Genomic DNA, 22,924 nt, shown 5'->3' on the forward strand with positions numbered 1-22,924 from the left:
CAACATCTCTTGCACGTCTGTCCGTTCTGAGAGAGGGATCCCTCCTCAGTTGCTCTCCCTGAGGTTTCTTCCATTTTACCCCTTTAATTGTGGGGTTTCTTTTAGAGAGTTTTTCCTTGTGCTTTGCGAGGGTCTAAGGACAGAGGGGGTCGTATCCTGTACAGTCTGTAAAGCCCACTGAGAGAAATGTATAATTTGTGATATTGTATATATAAATATATTTGATTTGATTTGATTTGATTTACAGTTTGCTAAAATGAGTTGGTCACTATATATATATACAGTTTAGGATTGAAATTAAAATTATAACTTCAAAAATCACAAATATATTGATGGATATGCATAAATGTTCCTTCAGGTACTATCAGGTATTCAGGTACTTCAGGTATTATCGCTGAGCTTCAGTCTAAACATTTTGGATGGGGTTCAATAAAAAAAGAATGTGTATCTTAAATAGAATCAATCTAATCTCATCTCTTTACATTTATTGTCATGAATTGTATGCATACATGTTTAAGAAAAAGAGGAGGCAACATGCAATTCTAAAATGACACGGACCAAAATACACTAAATAGAGATATATGGAAGTGATCTGTTTAGATTTAGTTGACATGTAGCCACTAACCGTTTGTAATTTGTCACAATTTTGCCGCTTTTACTTTGAAAATTCACAAGTAGCCCCCTAATCAAGTGAACTCCCAAGCTTTATGGTAACAATTGAATGAATCCCTTAAAAAAAAATATTCAAAAGAGCAAAGTCTCTACAATTTGTGTTCTGACTCCACGGCTGTACAAACAGGCTGAAAACTCATCTTTAAATATTTATTATAAATTATTCACATTTAATGTTTTTCTATAATATCCACTTAATAAGTGCACTTATTATGGATTGCACAAACGTGGCTCCCTGATCCACTCCAATCATGAGGATATGAACCCTCTTGAACTCACTTAATTCCTATTGTATTTTCAGGACAGAGTTCATGGGGCCATGTTGTGGTAATGATGTCCCCCCCTTTCAGCATTCCTGATGCATGCAAAGCATTTTGGAGTTTGGAGTTTTTACACATACTGTAGGTTATTGCATCATCAGGTACTATTTGAAAAGTTAAAAACCTCTTCAAATGTGACACAAAGAAATTGTCACTCACAACTGAAAAAAATTATGGATGAGAAATGTCCACGCTTTACTCAACATATCATACTGAGAAGAAATACGTCAAATATGAACAAATTTCCTATTATCAAATCATTAATATTTGTTATATGGTACTAGAATTAGTTCCCAAATGAAATACCTTTGTCGTCAGTCACCACATGGCACTGCTGCAGAGGTTTTCAGTGTGATGACACTATCACTCACCAGGTTGCCAAAACAATTTTCTGGTTCACTCAGCACATGAAATGGACTACAGAACTGAGAATCCATCAGGGTTGATATTAAGTATTGTCAAAAAGACTGGTAGTTCTCTTAGAGAACATGCAATCCAAACATTAAGTAAGGCCAGCATAGCAGTAAAAAGTCAAAGAAGTGTTTCAATAGTCTATCTGCCGACTAATGGTGTGTGTGTGTGTGTGTGTGTGTGTGTGTGTGTGTGTGTGTGTGTGTGTGTGTGTGTGTGTGTGTGTGTGTGTGTGTGTGTGTGTGAGCACAGTCACTGTATCTTATTTCCAGGAGAATCTGCACTATCCGACAAAAACAAATGTTTTGTATCTTTTTGCCCCAAAATTTCCATGAAGCTATATTGATGTTTACACTGACTAAAATACTGTGTGATTTGTATTTGTGCTGAACCATTCAATGAAATGCAAATATTCAGTTGTGTGGTCAAGAGGATTCATTTTAAGAGTAAATAAGGATAATGTTAATTAATGTGAAATAATTCCAAACATCATAATCTCTATATTGCCAATGAATGAAGTGTATACAATAATAAATAAAACATATCCAAACAGTAAATATAGTAAGAAATTGCTTTTGTGTTTCTCTGTATCGAGAACGTTTCTTTATATGTCCATGATTTAGACGCGTAGATGTGGAACTCTTTGTCGCCATCTGCTGGAGATGTGGCGCTACTACAGCAGGTGTCGCATTTCTGTCAGGCACTGTGTGGGCCATCTCACATGACGGCGTTAGGTTGACGAAGGACCCACTAACGGCGGCTCATCGTTAAGTTTCATGAAGATTGTTTCTGCAAATGATACTTTATCCATCTGAAATCTGAATCATCTTATCTAACACGCCGGTAAATATTTTACTGTACAAATCTACAACTTGTTCTTAATCAAATTGAAGGTGTATGCGTGTGAATTGTTCACGGTGTTAAGTAATATAGCACGAAAAAAAGGGGATAGCGTCGGGCAAAAGTGGCGCTTTCTATGAATGGGCTCTCAGTCGTTTGAATACAAGTCAATAAGTGAGTTGTATAGGCTAACTGTGCACAGTTTATCCAACTTGAATTTTCAAGGTTAAATATAGGTAACATTGTGCTACCTTGGCTTTACGTCAAATGAGCTAAATTGTAAACAAACGTTAATATAGGTTATTCAGACCGGCTACGCGTAAAGTTCGTCTCCTTTCTGCTAAGCTAACGTTAGCACGTCGGTTATAGGCACGTAAACTAACACCAAGTTCCAGCAAGCGAGTTCACCCTCCACTAACTCTTAATGGATGTATTTCTCGGTATTGTATTCGTTTTTGGAAGCTAACCAATTTTGACCACCGTACTACTTCATTAACCGTGCAGCTCAGTTATGGCTAAATGTCCGTTTTATAGTCGACACACCGTTAAGCACGGACACATGTAAAACACTGAGTTTGGGAAATTAACTGTTATAGTATATCACCGGGATTACGCTGTTTACACATTTTTCGTTGTTTTCCATTATTTCTCTACAGTTTTGTGTTGGGCTAAGTGCTCTGTTTGCAGACCCTGAAGAACCTTGTGGGGAAGCCACAGAAAGGGAGCCATGTTTCTGTACAACATCACCCTGCAGCGTGCCACGGGCATCACTCATGCCATCCATGGAAACTTCTCAGGTGAGATCGCCGCCTGCCTTCTTTTCCTGTTTGGTTAACAGTATGTCTGGTCATTTATCCACCCATTTTGTGAAATGTATTAAGAGCTCAGTAGGAGACTGATGGACAAGGTGCTTTGCAGGGATGCTGCAACTCCAGTGTAAGTGACGAATGTCCATTAATAGTAGGGTTGGTGGAACAATACCTGGCTTCTACTTTCTACAATGCAAAACACATAGTCCTAAACTGGAAAAGGTTGCTTTGGTATCGCAATATGAATACATTAGCAACATATTGCCCAGCCCTATGCCCAGTGTTTGTTTTCAGTTGATCGCTGAATGCTGAACAGAGTTTGTTTGTTTCTTGGTAGGAACCAAGATGCAGGAGATTGTTGTTTCCAGGGGAAAGATATTGGAATTATTGCGGCCAGATGCCAACACAGGGAAGGTGCACACTCTGCTCACAGTGGAGGTGTTTGGCATCGTTAGATCCCTGATGGCCTTCAGACTCACTGGAGGAACCAAAGGTACGTAGCCAATGCACTGCAAACATGGGTTATATAGTTCTGAATGTATTTTTCATTAAATAGATTTATGTATGTACAGAGTTAGCTACTGGTTTCACATTCCTCTACTGAAGAGGAAAGATTTCCCTTTTCCCTGAGATCTGATGTTCAACCACAATTTTATGACCTCACAAAAGTTATTTCACATAGATGACGTGTAAGAGGGGGAAAGTAGAGTTTTCCCACTCCCATGTACTATCTTTTTTTGTTTATCAATATTCTTGTATTTGTAGACTACATTGTCGTCGGAAGTGACAGCGGTCGTATTGTCATTCTGGAATATCATCCATCAAAAAACATGTTTGAGAAAATCCACCAGGAAACGTTCGGGAAGAGCGGCTGCCGGCGCATCGTCCCCGGACAGTTCCTGGCCGTTGATCCGAAAGGCAGAGCTGTTATGATCGGTATGAAGTCATATCAAAGAGTTGAAATGTTGTGTGAATCCTACAGTTGACAGTATGGGCTTACAGTCGTCTCACACTGAAGATGTTAGTATACCTCCGCAGTAAGATGTGTCATCTTTTGTCCAACACCTTTTGAATACACACATTAGAAACGGCTATATGTAGTGCATCGAATTACGCAAAGGCATTTAGTCCTCAAAGTATTAATTACAGGTCTGTTGTATTGGGCTTTATGTTGCAAAGCAAATTCAATTGAAGGTTGGACTAATTGCAGGACTGTTGTACTACTGCATTAGTTTTACTTAAGTGTGCAGAATAAATTGGCAACTGAGTGTATATTCTTTCTGGAGAATGATGCTGCAATCTTCAAAATAGTGTATTACTAATATATTATGTATATTGTATTCTACATTTAAAATGTTTTAGTCTTAAAGGACAGCCATGTATATTAGAACAACATTCCCGTAAGTTAAATAAAATGACATGCCTTTGGTCTCCCCCTGTCTAGGAGCGATAGAGAAACAGAAGCTGGTTTATATTCTGAACAGAGATGCAGCTGCAAGGCTGACCATCTCCTCTCCGCTGGAAGCCCACAAAGCCAACACACTGGTCTACCACGTCGTAGGAGTCGATGTCGGCTTTGAAAATCCCATGTTTGCCTGTCTCGAGATGGACTATGAGGTAAGGTCGTGAAAATTCAAGGTTAAGCTTTTAAGTTATCGCCCATTGGCTTGTGTTGTAGATGTGATGAGTTTATCATGTCTCTTCTCTGACTATCACTGGAGAAAGATTGAACCTCTCTGATCTCTGCACATGCAATACAATTTCAAACACAATATGTACCACCACTCCCATATCGTCTTAGACTATACTGTGTATAACAATGTACTCATTTTGAAAGCCTCTGATCCGGTGTTATTTACTTCTTTACAGGAAGCTGACAATGACCCTACAGGAGAAGCTGCTGCCAACACGCAACAGACGCTCACCTTTTACGAGCTGGACCTCGGCTTGAATCACGTGGTCCGCAAGTACAGTGAGGCTTTGGAGGAGCATGGAAATTTCCTCATCACTGGTGAGCATTTGAGCACATGGGGCTGCACACTACACAACAGTATTTGCATCAGTTGTCAATTGCTTCGGTAGTCGTCAGGAATGAAAACTGGCATTCACACACACACACACACACACACACACACACACACACACATACACACATACACATACACATACACATACACATACACACACACACACACACACCTACCTATCACTCATGGTCTGAGCCAAATAGAGGTGAAAAAGCTGATTTGTTAAAAATACACGCAACAGTGGAAATTAAACGTAGAAATATATTTAGAATATGCACGTTTTTAGGATTGTTTGGCACACTGGCTTGTTTGACTACAAAGGATTATTACCCATCAAAGTGTTGTTGATATGATGAGTTTGACATGTCTCTTCTCTGACTAACAATGGAGAAAGATTTAACACCTCTGATCTCAGCACCAACACAAAAGCACACATTGAAGAGCAAGTTGAAGTAGAAATGGGAAACCTGGGATTGAACAACAAAGCTCCTACTGCTTTTGGACTCCAGCTGTTTTCACTGTAGCCATCATGATTTTAAAAAGAAACACTCTCCACTAAACACTCCGCTCTGTCTAGTTCCTGGTGGTTCAGACGGTCCAAGCGGAGTTCTGATCTGCTCTGAAAACTACATCACTTACAAGAATTTTGGAGACCAGCCTGACATTCGCTGTCCCATCCCGCGACGCAGGGTGAGTCCCAAATACAGAAATAACAAAGCTTAATTTGTGTTGCAGTCAACCTGACCACACACTTCTCATGCTGGTTTTCTGAGTATCTTTTACTACAACTTCCTCCGAGCATGGCAACAAAATGTGAAACTTCTCTTGTTCTCTTCTCTCTGTAAGGATTTAAATTTACATTTAATGAGTAGTAATGTTGTAATCCAGTCCTATAATTAGTGTTGGGTCATCTTTTGTCTCTATGCACATTTATTTGTTATTCTGCTCCCTTCCCCCTCATCTGTCCCATCCTGCAGAACGACCTGGATGACCCGGAGCGTGGCATGATATTTGTCTGCTCAGCAACCCACAAGACCAAGTCCATGTTCTTCTTCCTGGCCCAAACTGAGCAGGGAGACATCTTTAAGGTTACGCTGGAAACAGATGAAGAAATGGTGAGCAAGGATTAAGGCTGGCTGGAGATTTCCTGCCTCAGTAGTGTTTTTCTTTTTCCGCTTCTTTATGTGACATGACAATTGTTTAATGAATGTTACAGTTAAAGGGTGTAGCTAAATCCATTATGTGCCGCATCATTGTAATGTCACCACCGTATAATACGTTTTTAAAAGGTTTTCAAAATGTATGTTGTTTCCCAGGTCACAGAAATCAGGCTGAAATACTTTGACACGATCCCTGTGGCGACGGCCATGTGTGTCCTGAAGACTGGCTTCTTGTTTGTGTCTTCAGAATTTGGAAACCAGTAAGTAATTTGTCTGCATCAATTCTCCCTTGTCCACCTTCATGTTGAATTGTGTTACCTTTGACTGAATACAACTTTCAACCATTTAGTTTTTTTCTTTTTGGGCTTGAAACCCTTCAGGTGTAAAAATGTCTGCAAAGTTCAGCTCAGAAGGATTTCTCTTTTGCTTTTTTTTCTCATGTTGTCCAACCTTTTTGTTTCCTTTAGTTACCTTTACCAGATCGCCCACTTGGGTGATGACGACGAAGAGCCTGAGTTCTCCTCTGCAATGCCGCTAGAAGAGGGAGACACGTTCTTCTTCCAACCCCGCCCCCTCAAGAACCTTGTGCTCGTGGACGAACAGGAGAACTTATCACCCATCATGTCCTGTCAGGTCAGTGTGTGTTTGCGTGCACTTATGTCCAAACAACTGAGCCTGGGAGCTGTATTTAAAAGTCTTGTTTGATTGGTTTTGAACCTCATTGTTTACTCACTTTCTGTTTTTGACAGATTGCTGATTTGGCCAATGAAGATACACCACAGTTGTATGTTGCCTGTGGACGAGGACCCCGGTCTACTCTGAGGGTCCTTAGACATGGACTGGAGGTGCACACACACACACACACACACACACATCATAATAACATGCAACATTCATGCAGGCAAGGACATGCACACACACCCCTGGCTGAAAAGTGATGAGCTTGTTCATGTCTCTTCTCTGAATAAAAGCTGAAGAGTTTTTCGATCACTCTGATTTCAGCACAAACAGAATCTGGTGTTTTTATATCATGCAGCACTTTCACCGCTGTAAGCTTTAGTCCAACATGGCTTCATACATCGAGCAGTCACTGGTTGTTTGCTGGTTGCATGAAGCAGACCTCAGAACATTTTTGGATCAAGCCCTTACTGTAACCATGATGTGAGATTTGATAAACGTTAAAATCTCTTTGCCGCCTTTTTTCTTCTTCTTCCCTATCTGTCCATCAGGTATCAGAGATGGCTGTGTCTGAGCTACCCGGTAACCCCAACGCTGTGTGGACAGTTCGCAGACATGTGGAAGGTAATTTTCTTTTAGACACCTTTTTTCCAATCTCTCATCGACCAAATTTACAATTAATCTTACAATCAATTAAGCACGGATGCCAATAGAGACTGGAATTTGTGGGATGATTGACTTTCGGACAGTTCACCTTCAGGCTTTCAGAATAAATACATTTTGATGCTCAGATTTCTTTGTGCTGTGTCTACAATGGGCATTAATACGTTTATTTCGTTTATTTTAGGTGTGCGCATTGACCAGTTGAGCTCGGCCGGTTATTTTTTTAGCCTATTGGGGTATTTGTTCTCCTGTAATATGAAATTTAAATTTTATAAAGAATATAATGCAGAAAAGACGTCTTTGGCAATTAAAAAAATGACGTCATCACATAGTTCGACCAGCAGAGTGGGCTCTGACGATGCTGTGGCAAGCAGTGCAATACGACACAAAGCCGCTGTGTGCAATGTCAACCCTGTGTCGTTCAAAGGACAAGAACTTAATCACTGTAGTAAAATACAGCTGCAGTCAAGAAATGTGACGGACACCTCACTCTATGAACCATCACAGAAATTACAATTACCAACATAAGCCACCATGTTCTGAACAGAAACACAAACTATCTGCTCATCATTCACCAGCACAACTCCACCATTACTTTTCTAATCAGTACTTCTTTGTCTGCCTCTATTCCCTTTTTCATTAGATGAGTTTGATGCCTACATCATCGTATCTTTCGTGAACGCCACTCTGGTTCTGTCCATCGGGGAGACCGTAGAAGAAGTGACAGATTCTGGATTTCTGGGAACGACGCCCACTCTCTCCTGCTCACTGCTCGGTGAAGACGCCCTGGTGCAGGTGGGTGCAATGTCCCTTTAACATCACTATTCATACCTGTGAAGATACTGGACAAGTCATTAAGTTTTATACAAGCAGTCTTGACCATTTTATTGACATCACAAATGGGGGACAGGTTTGAATAAGTACCCTTAAGTTTGAGGAGGCAGAGATTAACGTGTAAGGCCTGTTACAGAGAATGTTACACATTTTAACCGTCATCACACAATATAAACAAAAACTGAATAAACCTTCATGCAAAGTGTTTAGAATGGCATCACAGCTGCGTCTGTAACAATGAGCTGAAGTATGCAGGATATGTTGTACAATGAACCCTTCCTCCTTTCTTTCCATCTGATTCCTCCTCTTTCCCTCCCTGCTCCTCCTCACAGGTGTACCCAGACGGTATCCGCCACATCCGAGCGGACAAGCGTGTGAATGAGTGGAAGACTCCTGGCAAAAAAACCATTGTCCGCTGCGCTGTGAACCAGCGGCAGGTTGTCATCGCACTCACTGGAGGAGAGCTCGTCTACTTTGAGATGGACCCGGTAAGAACGTAGATGTTTTTTTCAGTATTTCATATCTTCTGCTACTTCAACCTCATATTTAACAAGTCAACGATTATCAAACTCAAAATGATTGCCGGGTCTATCTACCACAGCCGACCTCAAACACAAAGTTCCTTTACATTTTGTAGCTCAACAATTTTTGCAAAATGACAAGTTCTTGCTAAACTACAACCTCGCACACGGCCCCTGACTCTTTGCAACAATGAACATGCTGAGCTTCACCTTATTTGTAATTACAGCAGAGAAAGTGACTCCTGTTAATGTGACTGAAACAAGTATTTAAGACTAAATCCATCTCTGGTTCCATTATAAATCTGTGTAGTAATACCGTTTCTCTTTGTATCCTTCCTCTCTAGTCCGGCCAGCTGAATGAGTACACCGAGCGGAAGGAGATGTCTGCAGACGTGGTTTGTATGAGCCTGGCCAACGTTCCACCCGGTGAGCAGCGCTCAAGGTTCCTGGCCGTGGGACTGGTGGACAACACTGTTCGAATCATCTCCCTGGACCCTTCGGTAAGAACGGCAACACTAGTTTGTAAGTTAAATAGATCCATCAGCACTTAAAGCATCACCCAGCACTCGGACACATTTAAAATAAAGTGTTCTGTGTGTTGGCCTCACCCAGTCATAAGTGTTGGGAACATTTTCAATTATTATCGATTTGAGTGGAATTGCCTCAGACATGATCAGCCAGTCTAGGTGAAAACAATCTTAAACCTGTCTGGATCATTTCAGATGAAATGTGGGAGAAGTTTAATTAGTGTTACAGGTTTTAATAAAAACATTTTCAATGTCTATACTACTTAATGTATTAAAGAAACAGAACCTTCTTCATGCGTCTACACTGCAGTGAGCCTGTTTTGTATGTTAAAATGGTCTTAACCCTCTGACTCTCCATCATGTTCAGGACTGCCTACAGCCGTTGAGTATGCAGGCCCTGCCAGCCCAGCCAGAGAGTCTGTGTATTGTTGAGATGGGAGGGGTCGAGAAACAGGATGAACTTGGAGAAAAAGGAACCATCGGCTTCCTCTACCTCAACATAGGGCTTCAGGTATTCTTACTCATCCACCAAACTGCTTCCACAACTCTTGTTTTTAAATCACACCTCTACACAAGCACACATAAGACACATTGCATCAGCAATTGTAAAGGTACATGTAACACAAGCACACTTGGTCACATCATTGTAGAAGCACACCTGTCTTGAAGGTCATCCAGGAAGAATTATTCTGAATCCCGTATAATTGTTCTAAGAATGTAACAACCTGTGATGTATAACCAGAACTTCAACCACACAATGAACCACAATCCAGAGCAGAAGTCTAGAGTCACTAAGATCTATTTACATTTTTCATCTCTTATATAGATCTTAGATCACGTCATCTACTAATCTGTGTTTCATCCCCTTTCTCAGAACGGTGTGCTGCTGAGGACTGTGCTGGACCCAGTGACGGGTGACCTGTCGGATACCAGAACACGCTACCTCGGGTCACGCCCTGTCAAACTCTTCAGAGTCAGGATGCAGGGGCAGGAAGCTGTATGTTATTCAATATAATCAATACACAGAATAAATATGCTAATATAACTCCTACTTTCAGTGTGCTATCATACAAGTATGAAATGAAAACTATTTGGCTGCGTATTAGACTTAAGAAAGGAATCCTAACAACATTTTAAGCTTTGTTGTTTTTGAAGGTCAAATATTGAACCGCAAATTGTCTGCTTCTCTTGTCCCTGAAAGGTGCTGGCAATGTCCAGTCGCTCCTGGCTCAGCTACTCGTACCAGTCTCGCTTCCATCTGACCCCTCTGTCTTATGAGACTCTGGAGTACGCCTCTGGCTTTGCCTCCGAGCAGTGCCCTGAAGGCATCGTGGCCATCTCCACCAACACACTGAGGTATGGATATACACGGCAACACTTTCTTTCAGGCATGTTTGAATAGGCAACTTTATTTTGTCATGTTAGTTAAACATTTCTGAAATGTTTGGGAGGGGCACAAAAAGTCTGGCCTATAGAATGAAATGCATCGCTGTTCAGGTTAGCTGCATGTCTGCTGTCTCTTAAGAAACGTGGATATTTGTAATTACAAGAACTGTAGTTGAGCAGCTTGGGCTGCTTGTGTTTTTCTCCTATATAATTCTGGTTGGTAATTATTGCTAATAGTGATTAGTAATAATTAATAGTAATTTCTAGTTGAAAAAACGTAAACACAAATCTTTCAGTTGTACACAATGTTTGCACAGCAGTAGTCTCATTTTAAAGGAGAGTTTGTATTTTGATCGTAGTAAAGCCATTTCAAGTGCAAACCTTCCACCCTTTGCTCTGTATCACATCAGAGTAAATAAAAACGATGTCAGGTATACAGTGAATGGCCTGATAACGTACCACACCTCTGCCTGTGTTGTGATTGTGGTCCGACGGTGGTCTGACAGAGATCCTAGGTTGCCCTGTGAATTAAATGTCTGGAGGGACAGACGGGACAATTCAGTGGGGAAGCGTAAATCCAAGTTAAGTTTATAAAAAAAAAAAAAAAAAAACTTGTAACTGTCTCTCCCTTCTCTTTCCGCTTCTCATTATCTCTCTTGCAGAATCTTGGCTTTGGAGAAATTGGGAGCCGTCTTCAACCAGGTGGCCTTTCCTCTGCAGTACACTCCCAGGAAATTTGTAATCCACCCAGAGACCAACAACCTCATTGTAATCGAGACTGACCACAATGCCTACACCGAGGCAACCAAAGCCCAGAGAAAGCAACAAATGGCTGAGGTATGAGATGCAATGTCAATAAATGATTAACAGAGGCAGACCACACAAAGGAACTCTACACGTGCAGATCAGCAGCAGCAGCAGGTGTGCTGGGACAGGGCTTCAGACTAACTTCTTTTCACCACCGTCCCGAAGTAAATGTAAACGGTCCAAAGATCAAAATGTTGTTTCTCTACAATGTTGTTATCCTCTTTAGTTTTTAGTAGGTGGCATAATAAAAACGGAAGATTAAAACATTGAGGAAATAAATAATAATAAAAGAATCCTATCCCTAGAGGGGAAAACACCAGACAGACTAAAAGATACAGGATTGATTTAGAAATAATCCAGATTATGGCTGAGTTAACTGTTGTTTGTTGTTATATTTAGTTTATGTAAAGCACTTTATAATGAAAAACGGTTGCATACACCTTTTTGTTATCAAAGAAAAGGCACCTGAGCAGTGTACTTCAGCACGGAACATCTCTTTGAATGTGTAACCCTTCAGCTGACCTGCTGTGTTCTGTGTTGCTGGTGCCTCTGTAGGAGATGGTGGAGGCTGCTGGTGAAGATGAACGAGAACTGGCCGCTGAGATGGCTGCTGCCTTCCTCAACGAGAATCTCCCAGAAGCCATTTTTGGTGCACCTAAAGCCGGAGCGGGACAGTGGGCCTCACTGGTGCGTCTCATCAACCCCATACAGGGTACAACACTGGACCAGGTGCAGCTGGAACAGAACGAAGCTGCATTCAGGTGAGCAGATTACACTTCATGGCTTTGTACAAATGGGAAAAGTACATCATTGTATTTAGATGAGGAATGAATAAAACACAGAAGTATAGCAAAAAGAATATTAAAAAATATATATAATATAATACAATATATTTGTATCAATGCAGTCTTTGGATCCTAATGCTGGAAAAAAAGGTTTTGCACAAATTTGTGTCATAGCTTTGAATTCTAAATGGTTCGTGGGTGTGGGGGGGTCAAGGTTGGGCAATGAAGTCGAGAGTCTGACCCTGGACGGCCTCTCCTTTTATTACGCCTTTCACATTGATCGTATGGCTCCAAAACTTCCGGCATCTCATAAATTCTCGCCAAAGTGTTTCCTAACTAGACCAGCCACATCAAGTATTGAGTCTCTTTGTTAGTGCTGGGTAATAAGAAGGTACCTTGCAGATGTATCATGGTAGCATGTAGTCTTGCTTTCCCTTTAGCAGCCTCAATCGTGGTACTGATGCTCGGAGGAAATGTTTCTGTAGTTTACTCTGCAGGTCATCTTTTATCGTTTGATCCAAATTCTCCATCTTGTTTAATTCTCAAACCTCCTGTCTTTCCCCTTTTTCCTGTGTTTGATTTCCCCCCCAGCGTTGCGGTGTGCCGTTTCCCCAACACAGGAGATGATTGGTATGTTCTGGTGGGCGTTGCCAGAGACATGATCCTCAACCCCAGATCAGTGAGCGGCGGCTTTATCTACACCTATCGGCTCATCAGTGGAGGGGAGAAACTGGAGTTTGTGCACAAAGTAGGTTTGACACTTAACTATATATATTATTATTTTTTACATGCAAAGCACTTTGAGTTTGGGGATAACTTTGTTAGTAAGTTTCAATCCAGTTCCTTAGTCATTCAAATGCAACAGAAAAGAGAACTAACATTTATTTACTGCAGATGGCCAAGTGCAAAACAATTGCAGCCGCTGTTATTGCTTTGCCATCAGTATGTTTACTACAAAAGTACTGAAAGTACAGAGTTTAAGAAATAATTTCTCTCTGATCTCCTGCGCACACATGATTTGAAGCTCACTCGCAACACGCGCTTGTTTGAAGGGTTATTAAAGGTTGACCGTGGTTGGCGAGGCGTCACGGCGCCTGTAAATAAGTTTCTCTTCGGTTGAAGTGTGAATATCACATGACCATTCGAGTTTGGGGCAGAGGGTGTTTATTGTAGAGAGAAAGTGCTCGTATTATTGGAATGCGAGTTTGCAGGTCACGGTTTGAGAAAAGATGGTATGATAAGGGTTGGTAGAGAGAGAAGTGCATCGGGGAGGATGACCTCCAGTAAAGTTAAACACAGATGTTATTGCCATGACGCCAGACTCTTCTCTCCGGGCAATTCCCCAGAAAGTCAAGCAGGGTGGAGGGCATCAGGGTGAATCAGCCTACAGGCAGTTGTTACCTGATGTGGGGAAATGAGTGATGCATTGCTCAGTGGTGTCCGGTTTTCACTTTAGAGGAATTTCCCAACCAGATCAGATATTTTAGATGATTTTTAACTGATGCATATTCATATTCAAGTTGACATACACATTTATGACTACAGACCATATCTGATCACAAACACTGACAGGTTCATATGTTTTTGTCTGTATGCTACAATCAACATTGGCAGTGTGGTGACTTGTTCTGGATATATTGTAGCATTAATCCTAACAAGACTATCTGTGGATCTATTTAGACTAACTTTTATTTAACAACTAGTTTATGGTTTGGAATGCATGCACTGATGATAATGCAGTGTGATTGTCCCATTAGGTAAGAAAACAAGAAATCTGTTGGTTGAGGTTTACTTCAATTGTTGTCATGCCATGCTCTTCAAAGTTGACTCCAAACTGTCTCCAAGCTATACTGTTGCACACCGAAAGAATGTCTCCTTCACAGTTGGATCTGAGCGAATGTGAGGAGGTTAACGCAGCAGCCCATAAAATGACCCATGTTTAGTGAGTTGTGAGGGATCGGTGACTAAAATGAAGTACTGTCCTTTTAACAGACATACCATCTTTTCTGGCTCAAAGTTTTATGACCAGATTTGTGTTCCAACAGGACAATTAACCTTTAAACATGCATCAGAGTAATGATAGAACATTTTTGAAAAAGCATCGTGTGCTGACTTGAATGGGCTGCTCATCTCATCCCTGTTGATCATATGGGGATCATATGGGGATCATTGGACATTGGACCCTTCTTCAAAAAGGAGGGCTTAAGAAATGTGAGCTGTTTCTGTTCATTCAAACCTGCGGCATCTCAACCTTCCAATGCCTAAAATAATCTGGTTTAGCTGTGGCTTGATTGTTCTGTGTTTGATTGGCAGACCCCGGTCGAGGACGTGCCTTTGGCCATTGCTCCATTCCAGGGTCGGGTCCTGGTGGGAGTGGGGAAACTGCTGAGAATCTACGACCTGGGCAAAAAGAAGCTGCTTCGCAAGTGTGAAAACAAGGTAAGACAATCCACAGGCGTATATTGTGTGAAATATACATGTTTTAGTACGTTTCCTTGAGATTATACGGTATTATGTTGAAGATAAATTTAAAGAAGAGCAAAAAATTTTAATATATTGGTAAATTAATAAATGGATTGCATTTATAGCACTTTCCTAGTCTTGGCGGCCACTTAGAGCGTTTTACAACACAAGCCAAAATTGACCCATTCACACACTCATTCATACGCTGGTGGCAGAGGCTACCACACAAGGTGCATTCACACACACACACACACACACTGATGGCTTGGGAGCAATTTGGGATTAATTTTCTTGCCCAAGGACACCTCCGACCCTCTGATTAGTGGACGGCCGCTCTACCTCCTGAGCTATAGGTCGATCGATTGATTGTACGTGCGTGTCAAACTCCGGCACAGACGGCAGAAAACAGAAGCAGCGTGCCTGCAAATGACGCCAACAAGCGGTATAGACTCTCAGTAATGTTTTTTTTATTACATGACTATTTTTGGTACAAACATTTATTTACCCGCCGTGTGCCAGATAGCCTAGGTAATGTTTCTAGTTTTTGAGTACAGGTAACTCTGTTGTATAGGACTAAAGCTATATTATCTTTACCCTTTTTAGAAACAAAATAACCCAAAATAAACTGAATAACCACGGGCAACCTCAATTCATTTGTCGATACATTTCCAGAGATCATCCTGGAACTCTCCTCCTGTGAAGACGGATGTTATTTTTATCTGGTTTAAATAAATTTAATTGTTTAATTTAATAGTGTGTGTGTGTGTGTGTGTGTGTGTGTGTGTGTGTGTGTGTGTGTGTGTGTGTGTGTGTGTGTATTTGAAAACTAAAACTGGTTTTGTTGGAAATGAATTCCTCAATATTTGTGAGGTCTTGAATGGATATTTTTCTGATTTCCAACCAGCTCTGTCATCGCAGTGTGTACAGACGAACAGATTTTCCTCCACAGTATACATGTGTTGTCTTTTGAGTTTATTTTTTTAATTTATTGCTCTCCTGTTCAGCACGTTCCCAACCTGGTGACTGGCATCCATACCATCGGGCAGCGTGTGATCGTGACCGACGTTCAGGAGAGCCTGTTCTGGGTTCGCTACCGACGCAACGAGAACCAGCTCATCATCTTCGCTGATGACACGTATCCCCGCTGGGTGACCACGGCCTGTCTGCTCGATTACGACACCATGGCCTCTGCTGACAAGTTTGGGAACATCACCATTGTAAGTTTGGGGAAGAGGAGTGCTGGGCGTGTGTGTATATCTGACTTGTATTGCGAGAACACACTGGAATACTCAGCACATGATGCATCAGATTAACTTTGTGACATTGGACGGTTATTGTTACACAAACAACTTCTGGAGCCCAGCAGGACTGACAAGCTAAAGAAATGCATGTCCTAATTTTCTAATACATTTTCTCAGGTGCGTCTTCCACCCAACACCAGCGATGATGTGGATGAAGACCCCACAGGGAACAAAGCTCTATGGGATAGAGGCCTCCTTAATGGAGCATCACAGAAGGTAAACACCAATATTCTCCAAACCATCCGCTCTGTAAGGCTTCTAAAGGTTTACCAACATGTCTGTTACATTTATCTGCAGTATTTTTCCTTTTTGTTTGTTGTCTTTTCTTTTTTTTTATTAAAAAGAAGAAGAAAGTCGTCCTTAGTATATACTGTAGGTGCCGGTGTACCCTGAATGACTTGTTTTCTATTACACTGGTCATGCAAGCAGATGTTGAGTTGAGGTCTTCAACTTGATAAAAGTCGACCTTAAAGGGACGGTACAGACTATTTATAGTGGGGTTGTATGAGATACTTATCCAAAGTCTGTATTACCTGCAGTATATGGAGGTCAGCAGGTTAGTGCCTGAAATAGAAGAATGACCATCACAATTAAACATTACGTAAGGGTAATATTTATGACTCGGCTTATTGAGTACAAAGGCGCACAATTCTGCACCTGGTCATGTTGGAAAAGCCAATAAAGCCTGAGACGAGGCTACCAGGGTTATATGCAATATTAGGGTCTGACCGGCAAATTCCTCAGTGTTTATGTGAAAGACGTGGCAACAGGAAGGTAGAGAGGGCAACAGTGAGTTTTAATGTTGAAACAGTCGCTTGAGGCTTTGAGTTGTGTTTCAGTAAGAAACGTTGTTTTCTGTTGCGCCACCGGCCGCGCAAGTTTTAATGATTCAGGACGGCTCCAGCGACGGCCAAAATGTCCGGCTTGTGCACTAATCTGCCTCCTCAACTGTTCTGACCTCCAACCGCCAACACACAGACACAACACACACACACAAACTGCATAACATCATCAACCACAGTGTGTGTGTGTGTGTGTGTGTGTGTGTGTGGACGGACGGACAGTGTCACTCATCCCATATTTAAATTCTGGTCAAGAACTGTTTAGGTAGCAGATATACTGGGAAAGTCCCTCAAATTTTAGACATTATGAGTTGGTCCCAGTTGTCTTTGTGTTTGTCAGCTATTTCTGCCTCCCTGCACATTGATTGAAAATTTCTTTGAGCTTAGAAATGTACTCTGTCTGCATTTAGATGTGGAAGTCTGGATATGTCATTATCCAAAGTTGTATGTGTGCATGTGGCTAGTTGAACTTAATTATCCATACATGGCTTGGCTAATTGCTGTCTTATATTAAATTAGCATGCATTCCTCTTTTATTTGATTAATGGTCAGGGAGACACGGCTGTCTGTGGAGCAAAATGAAAGGATTGACTGTCTTCACCCCAAATGTTACATTGTGTGTGGGGAGGGGGTGATTTTTTTCTTCTTCTTTTCGTTCTGTCATGATGTTTTGAACTCTGGGAAGTCCTTCCATGTCCCAAGGCTATATTGCTGACTTCCTATCCTCCTCCTTCACACTTAAGAAACAAAAACATTTTGAGTCCTGCTGCTCAGCCTTTGTATGCCAGATGTAACTTGTGCTGGAATCCCCTACAGTGGCAAAGATGTGCCTCATTTAATCTCACGGAAGTGGAGAGCGGCTTGAAGCACGGCCTCACACAGATGCTCTCAGAGCTTTGCTTTGAAAGCCAATGGGTTTGACTTGAATGTTGAGTGTTAGTGTGTCGAAGTTGCCCTGAGGGAAAGAAGTCAATGATGGCTCGTATATGTTTTTTTTTTTTTTTAATCCAGTCAGTCCATGGCCAGAGCTGCCAAAAAGACTGATTGTGTTTTATTTCAGTGCTCTGAGGTTTATATTGAATCTTGAGAAGGGCTCATTATTCCCCTCTCAGGAGACTTTCTTTTATCCAGACCTATTGTTTCAGCCGAGTTCTGTACACTTCTGTCTCAGCTGCTTCTCTCTTGTGTGCTCTCTTGGCCTCTTGGCGTCAGTGTCACGTATGTCCCGTATGCACTTTGCTCAGACTAACACTGAGGGTTTTATTGCTCCCGAATGCTGCCTTTGTATCCAGTGTACATCCTGATTATTACCTCTTAATTATGTGCAAAGCGGGTTTTTGATGCTTATTGGATTACATCGAACCATCCGGACCAATTTGCTTTAAGCAAAGAGACTGTGTGTCTGCTTGATTTCTCATGTCGTAACTGAACTCCTTGTAATTTTCCATTAGACTGGACGGATACAAAAAAGTTGCCAGCTGTAGGAACACAAGCGGCCAAGCTAATCATCAAAGCTGTATTTGTTTGTTTTAAATTATAAAGCAGATTTTTCCATGTCAAGGAGACAATAACTATGTTGCGTTCAGACTCTGTTGCATAAGTAGATTGTAAAACAAAGAGTCAGAAAATCTCATGAGGGTTAATGTTACCAGACAACAAAACAACATACATGGCTGTCTCTCTCTCCCCCATTGTCTCTCCAGGCTGAGGTGATCATGAACTACCACGTAGGAGAGACGGTGTTATCGCTCCAGAAGACCACTCTGATCCCTGGAGGTTCAGAGTCCATGGTCTACACCACTCTGTCTGGAGGCATCGGCATTCTGGTCCCATTCACCTCACATGAGGTAAAACACAAACATACATACACACCAGGTCATTAGAGCCTAATGCCAACCTTAAAATACACACAGTCTCTGTCTCATTGCATGACTCATTTGATTACACAAACATGAGTTGTCAACTCTTTTGCTTTTTTTATTGCCTTTTTTATTTTGGCCTTCCCATTTCTCTCCTTTTCCTCACGTCTCTTCTGTTCTTTGTCTTTTTGTCCAGGACCATGACTTCTTCCAGCATTTAGAGATGCATATGCGCTCTGAGTTCCCGCCACTGTGCGGCAGAGACCATCTCAGCTTTAGATCCTACTACTTCCCTGTGAAGGTTGGTATTGTTTTTATATCGCTCATGTCTTCAGCATGATATACTTTTATCAACCAATATATCCTGAGTGCTTCTTTTTTGTCTTCACTGTTTTTCTCTCCAGAATGTGATTGATGGAGATCTGTGCGAGCAGTTCAACAGTATGGACCCTCACAAGCAGAAAAGTGTGGCAGAAGAGCTGGATAGAACGCCACCCGAGGTCTCTAAGAAATTGGAGGACATTCGCACTCGCTACGCCTTCTAAACGTACACCATCATGCAGCAGGGGTGGACACACACACACACACACATCCTTCTCTGCCAGTATGTCAGGACACAGATTGATGGATTGTTATATGGTTGACTGGGCAGACACCTTTTTATTACACGGAAACCGAGCACAAGATGTCACATGGTTGTATTTCCCGTTCATTGCTCAGTTATGATGCAAGTCTCAGACATCTCCTTTTACAGATGTAAACACCCGCAATTACATCTAAAAGTGCGCAAACATTCAGTACTGACGTCATCTCCTCCACATACATACCTACTGACTCAACTACTGAGAAGTTTCTTTTAAGTTTCTCACACCTCCCTTGTACCGTTGTCAGCCACAAACCACGCGCATGCAGCGACCCCATTACAAGGAAACTTAGCGGGAAGTCTCGGTCAGGTCAGCGCTCTTACTTTGTTAGGTTGTGTTGCCACAATTATCTTTTATTCACAGTAACGACTGTGTGAAAATCATTCATCACACTCACAGCTGTCATAAGCGTCGTTCACACAAAACTGTGTGAACCGAAATCTCCCAATTGCGGGACGAGCAACTGTCATCTGCACCCTGAGAGTACACGCACACTGACCCTAAATCCTCTGTGAGCAAGTGAATACTTTTTTTTAAATGCCAAGCAGAAGGGTGTAGTTAGGGACAGAATGAGTAGAGATCGATGTCCCGCCGCCCGGACAGAAGACCCTTGAAAGCTGAGAATATTTTTCTTATGTCTTATTTAGCAAGAAGGTGTTTCTTTAGTTTGTGTGTCCTATCTTTGTTCTCAGCTAAATTAAACATGTTTTTGTATTGTAAGATTTTCTTTTGTTTTGTGTATTGCTCAGAGTTACGTTATGATTCATATACCATAGTCCAAGATGGTATTATTAAATCTTTCTTAGCCCCTTGCCCTACCTGTCCGTGTGATGCCATGTCGGGCCCAGGCTCATTAAAGCATATTGCTTACTTGCAACTGGGAACCAAACAAGCCAACGTCTAACCCACTGTAAGCCTCAGGCCGCGGCTCAAGAAATGTTGCCATACTGTGGCGTTAGACGACGGCTGAACTCAGACTAAATAAGTGGGTGGAAGAACAGTGAAGGTTTGCACTGGGTGTTGTTCTTCTCAGTCCTGTAAATTCCCAACCTCAGCCACAGGCGCAGACATAGCATTCCTCAGTAGTCACTGAATTTAGGGGTTTGTGGGATGGGGGCAGTGGTCTGTTTTTGTAAATAAATTTTTTTGTGTGCTTTTATAATACCATGTGTTTGTGTCATTTCCTGCCACTGTATGTGCACAACCATCACTCAGCCAAATGATTCATGAGTGCGTTTGTCTCAATCATTATCATCAGAGGTCCAATATTACGTTTTATGATTTGTTTTGGTATCAGCATAGGGATAGTAGTTAATCTTTGTATTAAAATTGAATTAAAATTTGATTTAGACCTTGTATTCATATCATTGTGCACTAACTGGCTGAACACTGACTCGGGTGTTAAATCTGTTGACGGCTCTGGAGTGCGTTTCCTTGTCAAGTTACACAGTGAGTCACCAAAGTGCAGCGATTGACAGGAACCTTCCCTTCAGGATTTAAGAAAGCTTTTCTTCTTTGCCATACATTGGCATCTTCTCACCTTGGTATTTTTAATTAAAGAAATGGTTATAAATATTGAATATATTTTGTTACCTTTTTATGTACATCTGCTTCATATTTAACACGTGAGGGTGGCATCTTCAGTCTAACTCGAGCGAATGAGCAATATTTCCCACATTTTGTGACTTGGAAAATAAAACTTTTTACACTTATTTGAAGGTGCAAGGCAAGAGCATTATGATCTGTCACACAGTAGAACATAAACACTGATCTAAGACTAAGTGTTCACATGTGTCTCAGTGCTTCGGCATATGTGATGGGTTTTGCCGCTGCGGGAGAATGGCAAAGAACTTGACTAGACTGAACTTTCCCACAGTTTTATCACCACATGGGCAGCTTTCAAATATATGTTCAGTGCCCTGAAGTGACTAATCCTCAGACATTACATTACAGTTAATTTAGCTGACGCTTTTGTCCAAAGCGACTTACAATAAGTGCAAACAATCATGTGGATACAACTCCGAACAGCAAGAATCTTGCAAGTACATTATCTTCAAACCGGTACAATCCTTTAAGTGCAGAACAATAGCTTCAAATAAGCCAAATAAAAGTGCAACATACAGAAACAATAGAATATGAATTCAACCATTAGCTACAAATAAACCAAACCAGACATGTTCTCGTAATTTGAGGAGAAAAAGTCCTCCGGGCAGAGGAAAGAAACATCTGGATCTAGGAGAATGCCCATGCAGGGAAATTACTGGCTCCACATGCTACTTTACCAATTACATTTAAAATGATGTGTGATGGTCCATGTCCATACATGTGACTCAACGAAAATGACGGTAAATGTAAGAGGTGTTCCTTGCTGACTAAGTCGACTGCTCTCTCTTAATAAAGTTGCTTCCATGATCAAAGTAAATGTGAGAAATAACAGATCATGAAAAGAAAAATCTTTCTAATAAGTAAAGAAAGTTGTTTATGGTCAGTTTTGTTGTTTAGATCCACAATCAACAGATGTTTAACTAGATGGTGGATCAGAACACAAATCAAACACAAAACTTGGGAGTGATGCACTTCAGTTTAATCTGTTATCTGTCTTCACCCGTTAACTCCCTCCTCGATCCTCCGTCTTCCGAGCAGCAGTAAGAGCTTTGGCACGGTCTTCAAGACGGTGCACCTGAACGATTTCCGGTTCAAGAGAGGATCAAGGAGAAAGGAAATATCAAATAAGAGACTTGGGATGCATTCAGTGGCGCTAAAGGGGAGTTGCAGTCATTCCCGGCTGCAATGACGGTACAGAGATGCCCAGAGCTCAGTTATGAAACACCTGGAAACACGTACCAATCAGAGCAGACTGCGCTGGTGAATACAGGTATATTCTGACAGTATGAGAAAAATAATGTGTTTTTTGAACATTGAAGCATGTGAACATGTTCAAGTAGAAACCCAAAAAACAATTACACACCTGGAAATTAGCATAATGTGTCTCCGTTAAAGCAACACTACACATTTCAAAGAAGGAAAAACACAGTGTTCATTTTAAAGATAAAAAGGTAGATACATAATTACTCATAAATAAAAAGACATGTAGAAATGTGAACTGAGAGTGGATGACACTTCCAACACTATTTCCCTCGTTGATCTGTACAATTTACAGCCACAGCCAACAATCCAGCAGCCAATGCTGAACAAAATACATTCAACTTTATTTTGGAGAAGCAAGATTTTAGTGTATGAATGCAGCTGTTGCCTTAACAAAGACACATTTTGTCATATTTCGTCTACACCCCCCACACACAAGAGCAAAAGTGAACTTCAGAGTTCAAGATGCGACACCTTGATCAGACATTTGGCTGTAACTGGTATCCTCTT

The 22,924-nt window shown here is 41.4% G+C and overlaps 1 protein-coding gene across 1 annotated transcript; it reads left to right on the plus strand.

Annotated features, from left to right (window-relative positions):
- The first annotated feature begins 2,128 nt into the window (after nt 1-2,128).
- sf3b3 (splicing factor 3b, subunit 3) lies at nt 2,129-21,129 on the plus strand. Its single transcript, XM_029434147.1, has 27 exons — nt 2,129-2,246; nt 2,900-3,040; nt 3,390-3,545; nt 3,818-3,988; nt 4,497-4,669; nt 4,922-5,063; nt 5,657-5,769; nt 6,057-6,194; nt 6,396-6,499; nt 6,707-6,872; nt 6,989-7,084; nt 7,469-7,541; nt 8,224-8,375; nt 8,747-8,902; nt 9,280-9,435; nt 9,830-9,973; nt 10,337-10,459; nt 10,664-10,818; nt 11,511-11,685; nt 12,211-12,416; nt 13,032-13,188; nt 14,754-14,879; nt 15,908-16,120; nt 16,322-16,420; nt 18,750-18,893; nt 19,102-19,206; nt 19,310-21,129. Exons 2-27 carry the CDS (start codon nt 2,971-2,973, stop codon nt 19,448-19,450), a joined length of 3,654 nt encoding a protein of 1,217 aa, XP_029290007.1. The 5' UTR covers nt 2,129-2,246; nt 2,900-2,970; the 3' UTR covers nt 19,451-21,129.
- Nucleotides 21,130-22,924: the final 1,795 nt, after the last annotated feature.

The sequence above is a fragment of the Cottoperca gobio genome, chromosome 6 (genome assembly GCF_900634415.1).
Source record: "Cottoperca gobio chromosome 6, fCotGob3.1, whole genome shotgun sequence".
In the NCBI taxonomy this organism is placed as follows: domain Eukaryota; kingdom Metazoa; phylum Chordata; class Actinopteri; order Perciformes; family Bovichtidae; genus Cottoperca; species Cottoperca gobio.